We start from the raw sequence: 19,544 nt of genomic DNA, 5'->3' as shown, positions 1-19,544 counted from the left end.
ATAATGTCCTCAAATGTATTGTTTTGTCCACAACCCAAAAATATTCAGTCTGCTCTCATGGAAGAGTAAATAATCCATAACATATTCACATTAAATAAACTCAGAGAATTTTTATTATCATTCAATCAAACAGTAATCAAAGGCGATTAATTTAATTGCTCCTTACTGCTCTAATTGGAATTGATAAGACTGTATTGATACTAATGCCATTTGTCATCTAAAATGGATAATAATAAATAATTTTTGTTCAGCATTTTCATTTAGGTTGTCTCTGTCAAAGAAAAAACCTACTAAGTCTATGTTACTATAACATAGGATTTCCCCCTTGGTAATGGACGTGATGCTCAGTTGAGAAGCAGCGGCATAGATTGTCAAATTAATGAAACTATGTTGAATACAAAGATGTTTTAAACATATTACTAGTGATTCCAATATTACTTGAAATTATATTTTGCCAAACAATAAAACAAGCTCACTTGTCATCTTTGTGAAGTGAATTCACACTTTGGACCATTTGTAGCACTATGCCATGATTCCATCTTGTTACAAGTTCCCAGCAATGTAGACATATGATTTTGAAGTCACTGTTTTGCAATGCACAACTGTCAGACAAAACATTATGGCATCGATAAAGGGAAATGACAAGCTCAGAGGCAGATAATTCTGTTGCTTCTATTCCTTGTGCCAGTGTGAGGTTTAAGGAGCAAATTGGGCAAAGCAAGCACCTCACCTCATCCATCTGCTTTCTGTTGTAAAACAGCCTCTAGAGTGTAGTTTGAAGCAGCACAGCAAAGCCACTTATCATAGTGCAAACTTAAGGCTGCTGCATCACATGCTACTGTGAGTTGGCCCTGATAACAATGCCTCATAAGTATGTGTGTGTGTTGAAATGTGAGAAAGAAGGCCTTATAGCTGTTGACATGTTCTGTGGGCATTGTTAGTTAACAAAGTATAAGCTGTGAATGTGCGACAGAGGGCAGATCTCGACAGTCAAGTGGCTCTCACCTTGGACAACAAAACACTTTACAGAGCACAGGGGTGGTTTGGACACAGGTGATTATGAGCTTTGCTGTGGCATTAACCCCCTGTGAAAGTATGTTATCAGTGTTAAGGCATCTACTAATGTATCGCATAATGATACAGCTACTGAGTTTTCATTTGAACAGTGTGTGCCACAAGAAGGAGTGAGTTAAAGCTGTACTGGTGAGATTTTATGCAGAGAAACACCTTAATAGCAATGTCCCATCAGCACACACATGGAAGAATAAAAAATTATACTAAAAATGTGTTGTTTAATTTGTTTTGGCACAATTCATGCTTCTATAAATGAAAAGAGAGGCTTTTTAAAGGTTGTTGGGGAGACTAAGGGAATGAACTAATGCTTAATGACGTACCCTGCTTTTAGCTTTTTTAATACACACAGACAGGAACACACACACAACAATGTAACAAATCCCCAGCAGCATCATCACAGCTCCTCCTAACAGCTTAACAACCTCTGAGCACAGATCATTGATCGCCAAAATCTGCAGAACTTAGTGCAGTAATGCGGATTCCTCGGAGGAAAAGAGCTGAGCTTTTATCAAAGAAAAGCCGGGAGGGACAAGGAGATGGAAGGGAATGAGATGGAAATTTCACCCGAACTAGTAGAAAATGTATCACCATTCTGATGGCTTCAGCAGAACTCAACAAGTATGCTTCATGTCTGTGTGTTCACAGTGCTCACAGAAACATAGAAGTCACAACATTTTGTTTCCATAACTTCGATATGCCTTAAGCTGAGGCATATGTGTAGAAGATAATAATCACTGATTCAGTCAATAGTAAGGTCAAAGCCACTGTGACCCGATAACCAGTGTAGGAAGTGTTTCTGTGCTGCTTGAGTGAAAAGCGTGTTTAAAAGTAAATGGTGAGAAGAAACAGGCTTTTTATTTCACTATATGTTCACAGGCATTGACAATCACTTGAAAGCAGAACAAAAAAAACACTGACTAAAAAGAAAAGAGAGGAAAGTGCCCTTCCCATTTTCACATTTGGTCAGTTAAAGAATAAGGACATTGGGCATTAGCTGATTTTGGAATTCCTAATTGTGCCTAGAATAACATTTTTTTTTCTTTAAAAAACTCTTATTCAATGGAAGACGTGTCAAAAATTATGCCTTTACCCTCAGTACATACTCTATGACCTAAGTTGGGTCATAGTGGTGTCCCGGTTTTAAGGTATGCCGTGGTATGAAAATTGACAGGTATTATACAGCATACATTTCTACTGTATTCTTGGTATTACAACACATATTTACATTGTGTACATTTAATGTCCATCAGAACATAAAACTTCATGAAAATCTAATAAAATATATATAAAAGAAAATATAAAAAGCCCATCTGGTTTCATTCTCCCGAAGAATAGTCACCTTAACGTGGTGGTAGGGTGTGTGTGCCCCTGTGGTCCTGGAAGCTATGTTGTTAGGAGCAAAAGCTCTTGGTAGGGTTTCTCAAGGCAAATCGGTCTCAGGGGAGGGACCATACTCACAAGCTGAGCGCTGTGGTGTTGGAGTTCTCCCCAAGGAATTGTTGTTGTCTGATCAGTCACAGATTGACCATTAAGAACACCATCCGGATCCAAGAGGCTTTGTAGGCAGCTGGACTTTCAGTTTCTGAAACTGGAAAAAGTCCAGTTGCCTATGATACAGCACTTACAACTAAACCAAATTATGTTACTGTGAATCCCTCCTGGGCAAGCACACTTACATGAAAAAGTTTAGTAATTTTATCATAAAAAGACATCCATATTTTCTCCCGCTGTTCCTTATGTACATGCACACAAATAAATCAGTAGGATTGTCAGTTTCATGAATACACTACCAAGCACATATCACACCTCCTGTCTGCCTGCACAGCTACATCTTGTTCCTGCACTCACAGGAGGAAGACCTTGTGTAGAACTAGAGCAAAGTACAGCCTACAGCTCTGTGTTGGGACAATGACATTAAAGGATCCAACCAACCCACAAATTCACACAATCCATCACACTGATTTATTTCCATGACATTTGATTGGCAGTCTACCTGGCAATGTATACCAATGTGTCGGATGTGGAGCACTACTGTTGATTACTGTTACACTTGACAGACTGCTGTAATTAGGTGAAGCTGAAATGGAACAGCCCAGGGCAAGGAGGAGGAGAGAAGGCAAGGGAAACTTTTCCAAAAGGAAGAAAAACGCACCATAAATACTGCAGACACAAAACATGCAACCGTGTACAACAGCCATATAAAAGCTAGAAAGCAATGTTGATATGTCAAAGGGACAAGGAGGCCATAGTGATTGATGTTGTAAGATGGACAGATGGATATTAGGAAACAAGTTGCAAAGGCAAGGAGAGAGCAGCTGCACTCAGATTGTTATCGACATCTCATTTAACGAGGCCAGTAGCTCATATTTTTTTCCAGGCACTTAAGTCTAACAGTCCAGTTTATTGTAATGGCACTGCAATATCAGCTGTTATACTTCCATCTGTTTAGTCAGCTAAGTATAAAACTGAGGAATCCTAAATGACATGAAGCCTTAAAGTTGCCTAGCTTAAACTTGGATGCTGCTATTGAATCCTTTAATGCAAGTCTTCACACTTGTACATTGATACGTCTAGAGAAAAAAAGTAATGCATGCTCTCTTCAGCAAAGATGCATAATCCTGAAGGTGCAAATCAAATGTAGCCCTGAACAAATCTTTTTTATACCCTTTTAGTCAGCTGATGAGAACTGTAATCAGTGGCTGCAACAAATGACTATTTTTAGTGTTGACCAGAATGCTTCAACGCCTCTACCATACCCATCATAAAGAACATCCAAATCATTATTCAAAACTGATTGGTTGCACATAACGAGTAATAGTCCCTCAACACAGAAGCAGAGCTGTGAGTCAAAGGGAAGGCTGCAGATATTCATGTGATCTGTTTCTATAATGATAAGCATGCCCAGTTTCCATGTTACACCACTGTAAATGCCCCGAGGTCAAAGCTTAGAGGATTGTACTCAGTGGAAGAAAGGCGACCGATTTTAGATAAGTTGCTCTTCCCAATCATTGTGCTACAGTTCACAAATCTGTCTTGTCTATGTTTTCACTGATAGTTATCTATATTTAGTGAATTACAAGCCATTTCAAAAAGTAACAGGGACATTAAAACTGTAAATTTTGCATGTAATCTGCATTTCAGAAGCGTGCCGAACCACATACACTGCACTTGCTGTCCTGCAAGCAGGGTTAGGGTTATTAACAGATAACTGTCAGTCCCTGAAATGGTACCCTTTTCATGATCATTTAATCTGGATATTTTTTTTCATTTATTTTTTTTAATTTGTGTATAAAATGCTGAGAAAAGTGAAGAAAGAGGAAAATCCTCATGTTTTAGAAGCAAGACACAGCAAATGTTTTGCATTTTTGCTTTAAAAATGGCTATGCAGCTCAAGCTGTGATATTTCCAAAGTTGACACATCGCTATATCACATTAAAATATAGGTTATACAACCATAGTTCCATAAAAACACATTTGTGAAATACTTTGTCAATTACCCAACCTCTAAAAGATATTGTGGAAAACAAGATTAATCTATGTGTTCAGTAAAAAAAAAAAGGTGAAGAAGAGTGAGGCAGAAGTAAGTAGGGCATGTTAGTGGTTGAAGTTGAAGAGTCCATGGGCAGGGAGATGGCTCATTTCGTCTGCACCCAGCTGAGAGCCATAAGCCCACCCTCCCACTTTCTCTTCCCTCCCATCCCTGCATCCTCTGCTCATTGTAACTAGGCAACACTGGCTTGAAAGGCAGGCCCATCAAAGGTAAAGACATGCTTGCTGTCTTTTTCTTCCTCTCTATGGCTCTATCCCTCTCTGCCTCTGCCACCTGTGTGTATACTACACTGTGCTGTACTTGTAATTGCTGCTGAGCCTTGTTGTGCTTGATGATGCTTTGGTACTGTACACCACAGAGCACTTGTAAATAATCACTTGCACTGCTTTCACCACACACACATTCACACATTGCTATACTAGCTGAGACAGTACTTATCCTTACGATGAAAGGTAAATGACACTGGTGAGGAACAAGACTGAATGTGGTTTGCAGAAGGGCAATAAATGCATTTCTTGAGCAAATCCAAGCAGACCTTGCTTTTCAATATGTTGAGGATTGTCCCAACTTTAGAACATGAATTGTGTTTTTAAGATCAGACACCTGCACACTATGACAAACATAAACTCACAGAGCAGGGGTGCAACTGTGGAAAAGCACTGCTGAAGTAGCAGTTGGTCACTGAGTGACAGCAATTATGGTACAAGGGGCAGCTGAGTGGACAGGCACCAGGGTCTTTCACCTGCTCATATGGGGGAAGGATATGGCCAACTAGTTTTGAAGCAACAACACTTAGAGTGAAATAAGGTAGGTACCAAGGAGAGAGAGTTCATTAAAACAAACATTTGAGTTAACTTGCAAGAAAGAACACTGGTACTTTAACATTAGAGGAGGTCTTGTATTAATGTGGTTGCTCTAAATTTTCCTGGAGATAATAGCATAGCATAGTTCCTGGGCTCAGAGGACATGTGAAGGTAACAAAGATGCATGATTGATATAACAGCCATGGGATGTTCAAAAAGGCATTATAAGCGCTTTAGGTTCCTCTCCAGCCATTGACCATCTGTCCTTGCAGAACATGATCCATGCACCACTATGAGAAATCAATATCGGTAATGTACATCTGGGAGATAAGTCTGAAAATATCAGTGGCCCTGACGAACATGCTGCATGGGCTTCATGACACTGAAGGATAATTCACATACACATGGCTGGGTTTAAATGTGATGTAACTTGAGCTCGAATTGAGGGTCTAAGGACAGAGGATGTCGTTCACTGTACAGATTGTAAAGCCCACTGAGGCAATGCGATTTTGTTTTTGGGCTATATAAATAAAATTGATTTGATCTAATTCTTGGTGTAATTCAAAGAACCCAACATGACAGATATTACAGCATAATATTTCTACTTAAAGAAGTCATTATGTGCATTTTCAGGTTCATATTTTATTTGGATATCCTAGTAGAATAGGTTTACATACATTATGTTTCTCATACGGTGCAAAGCTGCAGCATCCCTTTTCACACTATGTCTTGGACGCTCCGTTTGAGCTTAGCAGTGAGACATCTCACTTCTGTTCAATCTATGGTGTGAATTGCACATGTGCATTACTTATATAAAATAAAGCCGCTACAGCTGGAAACCATGGTTGCGGTACAGCAGTACATAATCGAGCCTGATTCTGAGACCGAAACACAAGCGTTACCAAAACACCTTTGCAACCAAGACTGAAGCAGGACATTTCAGAGTGGTAAATCATCATTTTGTAACTATCTTTTATTTCAAATATAACCTTTGCCATTTCTCTACATCACAGCAGTAACTATGTGTCTGCTGACTGACTTTTATAACACATATATATAAATATATATATTAATATAATTCCAGTTACATTGTGACACAAATATGTTACAGCTCCAAACAACTCCAAACAAGGTGTCTGAGGCAGTGAAAAGCAATATATGATCACTTTAGCATTTTCTTGAACATCTTATCTTTCATATTACAATACAAATCATATCCAGAGCACAGTTTTGCTGAGAAGGCATATGGAAAATTGAGATGCAGGATGTCAGATCTATGGAAAAGAGACGGCAAAGTGATTTGAAATTATGGAATAAAAATGTACACATCACTCGCCCTGATTAATGGGGCTCAGTAGGCAGACAGGCTGCTCCACCATAAACATCTTTAAATGCACAGCAGGGTGCAGATTTTAGAGATTAATTTTCTAACATCTCTGCTCTGACAGTAAGGTAACATTTGCTTAATATTGGCATAGGGAAAACAAATCATGTTTTCAACTGTCTGTAAACGATCCAGGTGACACTACATCTTACTATTTAACTACTGTAGCTCTCATGCGCTTTCATCCAACCAGCGTTGCTATTCTGAATGTTAAAAGTGTGTTCTTTTTTTTAACCTAAAGATACGCAAGTATACGCAATGTGTTTGTTGGACCAGTGAAAGCTGTTCAACTGTGATGCATTAGCCTGCCACCAACCTATGCTCCTCTCAGTTACTTGTTTAATCCAAACCACTCTCTCTTTCTCACTCTGTGTGAGCTTCATCCGGTGTCAAGCTGTGGAAGGAGCTGAGGATGACAGGAAGGCCATCTGTGCCAAGCTCTGTCATACTGTTGACATTTCCATACAACACATGCGTGTACACAAATGTTGGCATGCGTGCACACACACATGCACATTTCCCCATACAGGCATTAGCACCCATGCATAAATCAACAAAAACACTAGTAAATACAGCAAATACACCAGAATAACAAAGGCAACTATCAGGGATGTACTGTAGATATTTCAGTAGATGACACAGACCAGGAACATTCACATAATTTGCGCTAGGTGAGGCTCCTACCAAGGGCTTAGAATTTAAGATGCAGTTTAGAAAATACAAGGATGTATTCTTACTCAAATACTATGACTAGAATCTGATCAAAACAGGGATTGATTGACAGATTCAGAATAATCAAACATCTATGGTCCAGCAATGATGTTCACCAACTACATTAATTAGACATAAAAAAGACAGAATACACTCAAGGATCAAGGGAGAAATTAGGCCTTGGCGATAAAGCTATAGCAATGTGTATCGGCAATAAACACATCATTGATAGGTTAAAGAAAAGAGTTTGATGAAATGTTCAATATTTTCACATGTATGCCTTACATGCAAACCAACGGAAAGCCTATAAGTTTATGCCCTAGTTCATAAACAGCCCGTCATATCCTTTGATAATGGAGTGAGCTACGAGTGACATGCCAACAGCCAATCATTTAACAGACAAATCCCACGTGAGATTTCTCCCTGCTTCATTTAAACAGCCTATCGAATCCCTAGGTGCTTCTTCATCCTCTGTCCAGGTCCTCTGGGGCCATTCTTTGCTGCAGGAGTGTCTCCGGGCTTGTTAGGTGGAACAAATAGGCTCTGGCTGCTGCTGCTCTGCCACCTGGCCCGGTTGCTCTACCTATGAGCCCAGAGACACTTCAGCTGCGACAGCCAAAGTGGTCGGTGTAACAACCAGGGCAACTATGACTCACTATCAGCCACACCAGCTCTGCTGCTGGCTGAGTGTTTTACACACACCAACTGCGGGAAAACACAAGCACAACCCATTAACACCAGAGTGAGAAAATGAGTGCTACCAACAAGGAAATTGTGAATAAAAAAGGACAGGTCTACTCGCTGGTATGACAGAATTTTTACTTATTTATGTAATTCTATCGTTTCATTGTTCTGTTAAAATAATTATAACCTGTGTTATAATTTTCATTGCAAAAAACCTATTATTCACTCAACCCATGTAATAAAAATGAACAGATGGTACATTAGCAGCTTCATAATCACATCAAAAACCATTATCTCTGGACTATCTGTTATTGACTGCATAGCTTGTCAGGAGTTGCTGGCAGACCAGGTCAATTTCTAAGAGCCAATCAGCAACGTGTAATTACCTCCACACCTGCTCCCCAAACTACCACCAGCCACTCAAGTGGTCCCGTCTGATGGCTGTAAGCTCAGTTAGTCAGCTGAATTAGTTCTTACTCCCCTGGAATCAGCACGAAGAACATGGCCTCACACACTTCTTTCTCCACTACATCAACAAAACACAAACGAAATTCGTTCGACGTAAGTCTTTGGAGGTAAAGTATCTTAGCACATGGCATCAACTTTTAAAAGTTAGTTTTGAGCCCTGTAATGCAATCAGTTGGCTTTAAAACTCTGTCTCTTTCACTTTATGAGAATCGAGTGTTATGTAGTAAATGTAAATCTCTACTTTAAATCCTATTGTGAAGAGCTCAGTGAGGTCAAACATGGTCACAAAGACTATCCCTGTAAGCTTGATCTGTCTGTAGAATTTGGATGTCTCTGTGTGCTCTCCTCAAAACAAGACAATCAGTCTCCCTTATTTTGCAGAACAAATCTGCCAGTAATGCAAGTGGCCTGCTGACAGCTGTGCCCAAATGATCTCTTGAGCTCCCAAACACCACATCTAATTGCCATTGAGTCCAGTTCCCAAGCGTGCAAGTAGTTGAGAGCACCACTTCAGCAAGCAAACAGATTGCATTATGTAAGCTGATTTCTGATTATACAATTCAAGAGCACTGATGGGAATCTACTTACACTCAAACATGGGCATTTACTCATTTTTGTTCTTTCTGCTTACAAGAAGCACACACTCTTGACGAGTTGGATTTGGGGAATACACTCTGAACAGTGAGGACCACAAAGGCTACTCCCTTCCCACGCTTCACTACACAGCTGAGCTTGGCACTGTCACTGTATAAAACCAAAACAAAGAGATCAAGCAATTTTATTGCAAAAATCCTTTTTTTTGCTCTCTCTCCAGCAGTATTAACCTGCTCTGACCAACAGAGGGGGGGATCTGAATATACTTAGTCAGGGTTGACTTGCAACACACTTCTTAAATAACTCTTTCTAGACCCGGAGTACTAATAGATATCTTCTTCCGATATGCAGTTTAATAATGTTGACAATCCACATCCAGTTATTCTAAGAGCTAAGGGATGACATGATGACAGGGATTTATCTATCTTAATCTCAAATTGCAACTCTTTTAGCAATTTATATAATGTAAACATATTTTTCATGTTGATTAAAATGCATGTGGTTTTGCAGTGCATTGTGCATTGAGACAATTAACAAAGCGTTTGTGTTATTCTTTTTGCTATTTATGGTATCAGTTAGGGTTGGGTACCAAAGTGAGGTACATGTAAGGGTACTAATCAAATTATGTCTAACCGAATTATGCCAAAGTTGTTGAACCCACCATGGACTCAGCACATAAACTTAAAGTGTAGCACTGACAACTTCATCCTCATTATTTCATTAATGATAAGCCTATGTTGGAGGTAACTGGGCTTTTTTCACCGTCTTGACTTACATTGGCTTAGCATTTTCACTAAGTACCTCTAGTTCCAGGTACTGGTACTGATATTGGTTCCCACATTACACTATATAAGCACAATTTAAAAGTCCAGTGACAAAAAATTGGAGTACCAAACTATTTACACAATGAGTAGCATTATTGTGCTTCTGAGAGACTGTAAACTTTTGAACTTAGCTGTGAATAATGAAGTCAAGTGATTAACCAAAGTGCCTGCACCAGAGTTTAACTTTGCTACCAACCAGAAGCATCGACTTGAAAGGATCTGACAGGGTTTCATGCCAGAGATTGTGTATTAGAAGTGTTGTAGGTGTTACAATTCAATTGCAATGAAAAGCATTTATTGCGATTGCTTTGCCCCCCTCTTTATCAGAACTGGCAGAAGACCATTACAATGTGAATTTCTCATGAGACCGAGGCACTCTGAGTGAACATGTGAGCAGGTAATTTGTGGGCAGTAGATGAATCTTCCCTGATGTGAGCCAAGTTGAGCCAAACAACACACCAGAATGAGATTGTCACAGGCAATTGCATTTTCATTAACAGTCTGTGAATCAGTTCATTTGTTTTTTTATAATGGAAACCATTTTCTCTGAAATGATTTGTTATTTCTTTTGGGAGTCGCTAGTTTCTGTGGGCAAAAATAAAAAGGAGTCAAGTAGATGAATAGAGACAATGATTGTGAGTCAATTAAGCAGACGCAAATCAGACTCCAACAACCACATCTGCTACTTGCTATGATTGTAGCCACAATACTTAGTGCATGCAGGTGACACCTAACAGAATGTTTCTAGTTTGTCTCATATCTTAGTTGCTGTGGCTGTGCTGTCAGTTTAGAAACGGGACCAATTATATCACACATCGAACCAGACAAACAATTACAACAACTTCAATAGTGTTTGTGTTCCATCATGATCGATGTAAACACAAACTAGCATTTGTCAACTAGCATTTGCCAGCTTTGCCCATCTGCCAGAAGTCAACATGTGTGTGAACTTTAAACCTACTGTCCCGGGATAAATACAGTTGCATACATCTGCATTGACAAGATAACCCAATGCAAATTGCAATAGGAGAGAAAATCCCAGCAGAAAGTCTGTGGAGGCAATAGATGGTGCCTTCAGAAGAGCATCCCAGCCTTAGCAAAGTACATAATTTGGGGTACACAAGCACCGATATTAATGAGATCCTATCATATCTTCTCACCTTTTTAATATTTGCCAGTTTTATGTGATACTGAATTACAAATACTTAATTTGGAGTGATGGTCAGCCAAAACAGTAGCCTGGACTTAAATCAGCCCATTCCACCAAGTTGACTGATTTTAATTGGTCTGGCAGCCAGGCATAAAACAGCGGTTCTCATCTAAAAAGGTACATGATCCAATGAGTGCTGTGGGGGACTAATACTTCGCCAGACAGCACCCCGAGTTGGACTAAAAGGCTGGACACCGATGCATGGCATTACCTCTCGCTTTTAATTTCAGTATCCATGTTAACAGGTTAAACGGTTCACACAGCATGCCTGAGACGAGCGATTCGGAGTCTCGCCTATTTCTACTGTAACACGCAGTTCTCGGCAAAAAGCTACATGAAAAGACGGTCATATGGAAACGATGCCAGCATTTTACCATGGTTTTAATGTCTGTATGTTTAGAATATGTCACAGACATGGAGAGAATATAAACGCACAGGTGAGGGACAGTTTCTTTCCTGTGCACTCTCTGTCTTTCACTTTCTGTCCCTCGCTCGCCTTCATTCCACTTCCATATTTCTCGCTCTTTCAGCAGGGTAAAGGAAAATCACGTTATCATATTTATCGATAATTATCACAATGTCTTTGTCTCCTTCCACTATTGTGTTGTTGTAATTACTGTCTCTGGAAAATTATATAGAAAGAAATCACTGCAATGATCTATGAAAAGACACTGGACTGGCTTTATGCCGGAGCTGCTTGTTTCAGTGGGAACAAACAAGGCGGCATAAAGTCAAGTCTTCATTGCAGCAATATCACAATCTCTCTGTGAAACGGGCAAGTGACAGCACTGGTGACTCTGTGTTGAAAAAGAGCAAGTTTAACGAACTCAGACAAAGTGAGAGTCACACACAAGAAAACGCTCCACTCCAATCACTTTGCCTCTTAGCGATGCTTGAATATCTGTATAAAATCAAATCAATTTTGTTTATATAGCCTTTTATTTAGATATAAAGCAGTGGGTAATCAACCTGGCAGATTTCAACTGTGAGGGGCTGACACCAAAATGTGACATTTGCTGCCCTGGTTTCAGACAGCTCATCAAACTGTACTCAGGGGCTTTCTGAATCTTTTTGAAGAGCTGCCTCTCTTGGCTGAGTTCACTAGAAAAAAGCTTAGTTCTTAATTGGCTCTTGAATTCTCTTCTCTTGGCTCTTTAATACATACAGTATTTCAGACAACATTAAATACTCTGTTGGGAGAAACATGCATAGACTTTATTGTGCATTCACATCATTCAAGGAGCAGCAATTACAGCTGAAAAGTCAATACGTCAGTTGAAAGAAAACAAATGTCTCAAAATTGTTATTTTGATAATTGATCGCTTGTTCAAGACATTTTTCAAGCTGATCACCAAATGGCCTACCCTTTCTTTGCCTTATGTAATAGTAAACCTTAAAATCCTTTGAATTACATACTGTTGGTGCATCAAAACAAGTAATTTTGATTGATTCAGGAAATTGTATTGGCCTTTTTCACTGGACATTTTGGCTAAAAAAAACGATCAGCACATTAATGAATAAAGAAAAGAATCATTAGTTTCCCTAGTTAACATTGCTGTGGAAACATGGTCAATTAAATAGTAAAAGAGCCAAAATAATTGAAAAGGAGGAAATAAGTTCACACATCACCAATACAGATACGGACAAGACTCCATTTGTTCTTCAATGATCAAATCTTTTTACATGATTTATGTATTTGTCCTTTATCAATACAAAAGTGTGTTGCTAGCTTATGGCTCTCACTGTTGTTTTAAATAATTGTGGATTGTAATTATGTTGATCTTCGAAACTGATGTTTAGCATTAAATTACTGGCTGTGCGTCATACAGAAAAGGTGGAAATTGTAAACTATATGTAGATCTAAATGTGTGTATATTTACATAGAAACCCCAGGCATAATAAAGAGCATTTTTCACCTCAGCAACAATTAAAACAAACTCATATCACACACTTTACATCTAGGTCAACTCGTCTGGAATTCATAGTCAGGAGATTCCCCAGGCTCATCAACCAGGCATGAATAATCCATGTCCAGATTTCAATTAGCCTGCAAGCAAGACTCATCAATATGCGTGTGTGTGTGTGCGCACACACTCCAGAAATAACTAACTTTAACACTGATGAGACACAGACAAATGCTGCGCCTGGAGCCATCCCTCATTTACAGATGTCTATGTTAAATAAAACCCAAACAGGGTGAGGGATCCATCTGTTTCATTTTCCAGCTCATTCTCCTCTCTCTCTTATTTCTGAGAAACTGTAAGTGGCCTGGGTTTACCTTTACTTAGAGCTGCTGTGCAGTAATACAACATAACAATGTTCTCTGATCAAATTAGGCTAAAAATAGCTCAGCTGCTGGTTTGGAGGCGCTGGAAATCACGAAGAACGTTCCTACCTCTTTTGAGAACGGCAATGAAGGTGAACCCAGATATACTGAGCAACATGAGCTACATGTAGATGACTATTTTTAAGCTCAATCTCTGATCCTTTTGTCCTCCATATTTCCCTCCTGTTCTTCTTCTTGGGGAATTGTGTGCTACAACCTAAATTTTAGTCTTTGATTTTTCACAAAAAGAGCTATGGAAGGGGATGTTACCAATACACCTCACTTGTTTCAAACATGGGATTACAAATAGGAAAGAATCATAGCAAACAGCTCAAGTGAAAATGTGATAATTATTAAGAATTTAGATATTTTTTCTCCCATTTATTTTTATTTTCATTCAAGATCATTTCAAGTAAAGTGCCATTCAATGTTTATGGTATTTTCAGTGTTCTTCAAAAAGGTTAAGATAATAAGGTAAAAAGATATTCTAAGACCTACCTTATCTAGACTAAAAAAAAAAACACATCCTTATGTAACTACTTATGCATTTTTCATATCAAATCCATTTAGATTGTAAAGCATTATGACCACGGAATCTGTTCAGTGACGACGAGAGCGACCAGTCTAACACTAGCCAGAGAGCAGGTTGATTTTATGAGTTCCTCCCATTGGGAATCAATTACTTTAACCTGTGTATTGATAGCTACCATAAAAATTAACTACCCCTTAACACCTGAACATATGTGCTGGGCGACAAGATTTTATTGTGATCAAAGACAAATGATGGGCCTGATCTTGAGAGACCTGTCCATTGGTAATGGCATGATATTAGAGTTATACGTGGAGTAAAGTATAAATTATATAGCATGACAGTCTGAACAAAAACAGACATAAATAAGCTGTCAGGAAAGGCATTAATCCTCAGCATCTTTATCTCCGACTGACTGGTGTAGAGGTCATGATGAGAACACACAGGGCTGCTGATTTGTAAGAGGGCCTGCTTGAAAGACCATCACAGACTTGGAAGAAGTCTGTTCAGTGATACTGTGTGTGTTTTGTTTGTGCAAACACAAAGTGCACGCCTGTGTCATCACCGCCGTCAGCAGCTCTCATGGCTGATTTTTTTGTCATCACATGCTCACTGTAGCCGAGGTAACTCACATAAACACGCAGCAGAAGCAGAGGCAGGCATGCACTGTAAGTAAACAAATTATACTATTTGTAAAACCTGCATCACATGGTCTCCTTGTGCATTCACAAAGTCCTTCAGATTTTACCAGGTCTTCACTATAGCCACGCTCAGGCATGAAGACCAACAGTATATGTGCCTTTTTTTATATGCTTGGATAAAGCAGCGCTCCACCACACGATAGGTACATGAGTCCTCTGGCTGTGGAATGCCATTACAGGTCCAGTGCCACGGTCAGAGGGTTATTAACTAAAGACTTGTGTAAACAGCTTTAGGACAAACACTAAAAACCAGCTTGAAACCAGTTCTTGTCCCCTCCAATCTTTGCATTAGGAGTTGTTGGTCATCTTGACCTCTTGTCCACTGACCTCCTGTGCTGGCAACACATTTACATGCAGTGACTATAAGGTTACACAGATTGTCAATATTTTCAGTAAACATTAAACATCCAACGGATAACATTGTACATGCTCCAGGTTTGGCAATCTGTAAAATCTGTTATGAGCGCTGCCTCTCCCTGGCAATATTCTGATATTTAAAAAAAAAATAATAATAATTATTCAAGAAAATAATTGGCTGATTCATTGATAATGAAAATAATTGTTACTTGCAGGCAAAGGTTTGGATGGTGATATATTAAAATGTCCAACCAGCAATTGCCAATATAGTCGGTGTGCGTGCACGCGTGTGTGTGAGATATTTTCTGTTGTGTCTCACAGTGGTCTAAATATTGACCCAATCATACCATTTCTGAGATTTTCTGGCATGAAATGGGACAAAAATGATACATAAATATTACTGGCACTGTTCTAACATCCGCTAATAATTATGAACTCAACGAAACTTGAGTTTCCTTTGTCAGGTGTCTCGTGCAGCATCTTTAGATGAATAAATACTGCTTAGGTGGTTCAGACATCAGATAAGGATGCCCCCTGTATTCCTCCATGTGGAGGTATTCCAGGCACGTCCAACCAAGAGGACAACCCTGGGTAGACCCGAAACATCCAAAGAGGGATTTTATATCCCATCCAGCCTGGGAATGCCTTGGGATCCCGGGAGGTAGTGACTGGGAGGATATTGCAACATTGCATAGCCCACTGTGACCCGACCTAGACCCTGAAAAGCAGAAATGGATGGACGAACCAATATGTATGTCCCAGTCCGAACCGACTGAATGGTCTTCAAAAACCATGCTAATAAATCTGTGTTTGACCCAATTTGTGCCCTCACCATCAATTACAAAATTGCTTAAAGGGCTTTGTAACAAGGTCAAGGTCAGTCGGAGTAGGGCCCTAAAACTGCAATGGTGAGGGTTCAGTCCCATGGGGCCTTGCTTTCAACAAAAAGAAACAAAGTTGCGCACAGTTCAGAGCCTGAGTCTTCCCTGTTCACTCCCTACAAGGAGCCCAGGCCTCCCAGCGAGGGGTACAGTGGGGATGACTGGCTGTTTTTTTACAGCACATAATTCAGACTGAGCTGTATTGCTTTAGGAAGACACCTGCCATACCAGAAAAAACTACGTGATTCCAAGTAGCATTTTGACCTGTTTTTGGCTGACCTCAAACCACCCTGTGAAGGGCTGTGTGTTATTTGTATGCACTAAGCTCTGCAGTGTGAGACAAACATCTTTGAGGACTGAGACAATGTGATGTCTGGCTGGGTGCTGTGCTACAGCAACGTGCACTGACATCAAGCATTGGGGCTAGTACCTGCTAATGTTTAAATTTTTTAATAACTTCCCATTTTCTTAAGTGTCTTTGGTAATTTCCTTACTGAGGTTGCATGCTGCGATAATTTCCTTCCCTGCCTTCCCTCCCCCTCATTCTCCCTCTCCCCCTCTCTCCTTCCCATTTCCTTTCTAATCACTGGGGTGCCTATTTTTTGCTGCAACGATGTACAATTAGACACACTTCAGACCTCATCATTAGAGTCTGATGAAATCGATTAAGTAATGTTTCAAGGAATTCCATCTCAGAGGTGTTATGTAGTTAAACTTTGAAGTAAAAAACAAATCAAAGCAATCGGCCACAATCCAATCTTTTTTTACTCTAACAACTCTTTTTAATTGAACTATTCCTCATTCATCTGGGGCTACAACACTTGGTGTAAAATGGTCAACAGCGTGTGACTGTGCTGGTGTTAATGAGCAAAGAAACATGAGGCTGGTCATTTCCTCTTCAGCACCCTGTAGGGAAATGAATGAACATCCCGCTATTAACACTGTCCATCATTATCACATCACCACCGACTGAAACACAAATTCACACTCGCCTTCAACACACTGCCCCGACCTTATGCACCCTTTAACACGCAGACATGGTGGAGTATGGTGAAAATAACACAAGGTCAGAGTCCTACGTCAAGTCATTCAAACCGCCTTCTGGACTTGGCGGAGAAAAGATGACATCCAAGCCTAACAGTTAGGGATTCACATTTCATTCATTAAAAGAACCCAAGGAAGGGATGCATTAGACGACTACGTCGCAGAGGCAAATAATGTTCCATTCGCTCCACAACAATGATCTGACAGCTAGAGTTACTTACTCTGCCGATGATTTATACAATTCATACAGTATGATGAATTCGTTCCATGCAAAAATCTTCTTAAGGATTAATTTCAGCCGATAATTGAAGCCATGTGCAAAGATACATCCCCGCAGTAAGAACATCGTAACATATTTATGATGCAAATCTGTTTTTGTTTGAAACAATTTCTGAAATAAAGTTTTCCTCTTTAATCTAGATAACTCTAAAACGTATTATTTCAAGACATGGTTAATTTCTACACTTGTCATTTGAATTGAAAACAGGCGGCCTGAATACTGTTCGTGCTCCAACGCTTAGTTTTGACACTTGTTTGATGTATAAAAATAATCTTTAGGACCAGATTCTGACTTAAATCGTATCCATAAGACTTAGGCTTCTGCACTGCTAGAGACTGCAGTGTCCATTAAAACATGAAAAAAAGCCCGACCAGCTACACCAGCACATTACACAACAACGCATGAATAAACTACCTAATAATCTAATCTACATACATACTGTGTTAAACTACTGAGTGAAATGGGTTTGGCTGATTTTCAACATGTTGGAAGTCCAATGAAGGGGAAGCCTACATCATTGCAGTTGTTGGTATGTAGGGGTGGGTGGATCCTTCGCACAGATGTTGCAAGCTCTCGTGTCTTGTTAATACTACAGCCTAAATCTATTTAGGCACCGGGTTATTTACAGAGCAACGGTCCCCATCTATTACACTGGAACTAATGATAATCCATTTGAGACACGTGTGTTTGTGCCGTCTCTTATATTATTGACATGTTTGTCAGACAGTGAAAACATGATAAGTGCATCTTACCGTCTAAATTTTCTCTGTCGCTGATGTGCTGGAGGTTGCAGGCTGTGTCCTCCCGGCTCAGCTCCGGCTCCGGCCGGTAGGGCTCGAGCCTGGAGTGGTTGTTCCTCCGGTGTTTAGGGCTCGACGACACGCAGCAGGACGTCGTATTCCCCATGGTGTGAGCAGACTTTGGTTACAGTCCAACCCCAAAACACTGTACCTACAGCCTTCTCCCGACTTAGCGTTACTACAACACGGGAGGAAAAAAAATGGGGCGGTAACGCGACTAGCCAGACCTGGTGCAAACTACAAACCCCCCGGTATCCGCTAGCGTTGCACGCCCTTTCCTCGGGAGTCTAAAAGACGCTCGGCAGCGCGGACGCAGTCATTTCAAAAAGCTGATAAAACGCCGAAGCAAGCTAATAAATAACAAGAGCGGCACAACGTCCCCTTCCAAGCGTCCAGGCGAGGGCAGATATTGCCTCTGTTACAGGTTTCGGTTCACACTCGACTCCCTCGTCTTGTTATTTCCGTCCGGGCGTCGAGTTCTCTTCACAGACACATTTTTTTTAAAAACTGTTACTTCATGGCAACATGTATGACTGTGAGGGCAAGATACTTAGCTCGTCGGGGAAAGATATTTTGTGCTCTCAACGCTACATGGTTGCCGATGTACTGTGGACTACTGCAGCTACATCCGCTGCCGTGACGCTTTCAGGCGCTCGTGGTAAAGTCGGATTTTTGCCCATGCAAGGCTAAGAAATAAATTCCCACGTATAGATTTTTTTTTATGTCTGGTGTTTTTCACCCACCGAAGCCCGAAAAACAACAATTGTGATAACAGTAATAATGTATTGACAGAAAAAAAAAAGAAAAAAAAAAAGCAAATTAGCCTCAGCTCTTTGAGGTAATACATCTGGACATTGTACGGGCTGTTGTTTAACATTGAAAACAATTTGCAGAGACAAATGTACAGCAGAATTATTTTATACTTCAGTTACTCACTTTGCATCACAGCTTCTCTATCCTCTTTAGCATATCGTGGGAGAGAAGGGTCTCACACGGACACAGCAGGAATGTACAACACTTCGGACGGTCCCCTAAACGCATCTTTAAAAAAAAACCCACAGCGCTGTGGCTGTTATGGAAAAGGTTCCGGTTCAAGTGGGTGCCTACAACGAAGTAATAAATGGACAATCATGACAGTCTATTAGGGGATACAGTGAAAGTATGAACAATGCAAAAAAAAAAAATGGAATAGAATAATAATACAATAGAAAAGACCCTCTCAAGGGCTCAGGTGGGCGATAATTTGCTCGATTTCACCAATATGCACAGTTCCACCACAGTCAATATTATGACAGTAAACTGAGATGTATCTATTTGCTCTTGC

General features: G+C 40.0%; 1 protein-coding gene across 4 annotated transcripts in view; it reads right to left on the bottom strand.

Moving 5' to 3' along the window:
- The window catches only part of ccny (cyclin Y), a 41,037-nt gene extending 22,169 nt beyond the window's left edge, over window positions 1-18,868 (bottom strand). For all 4 annotated transcript variants that reach the window (XM_030398512.1, XM_030398514.1, XM_030398513.1 and 1 more), the window contains exon 1: window positions 18,173-18,868. In XM_030398512.1, the coding sequence (XP_030254372.1) occupies window positions 18,173-18,326 (154 nt within the window). In that variant the 5' untranslated portion in view covers window positions 18,327-18,868. The remainder of the gene's footprint in view (window positions 1-18,172) is intronic.
- Window positions 18,869-19,544: the final 676 nt, after the last annotated feature.

The sequence above is a fragment of the Sparus aurata genome, chromosome 19, assembly GCF_900880675.1.
Source record: "Sparus aurata chromosome 19, fSpaAur1.1, whole genome shotgun sequence".
NCBI lineage: Eukaryota > Metazoa > Chordata > Actinopteri > Spariformes > Sparidae > Sparus > Sparus aurata.
The sequence above is the reverse complement of the archived record's forward strand: the minus strand, read 5'-3'. Positions and strand labels throughout refer to the sequence as shown.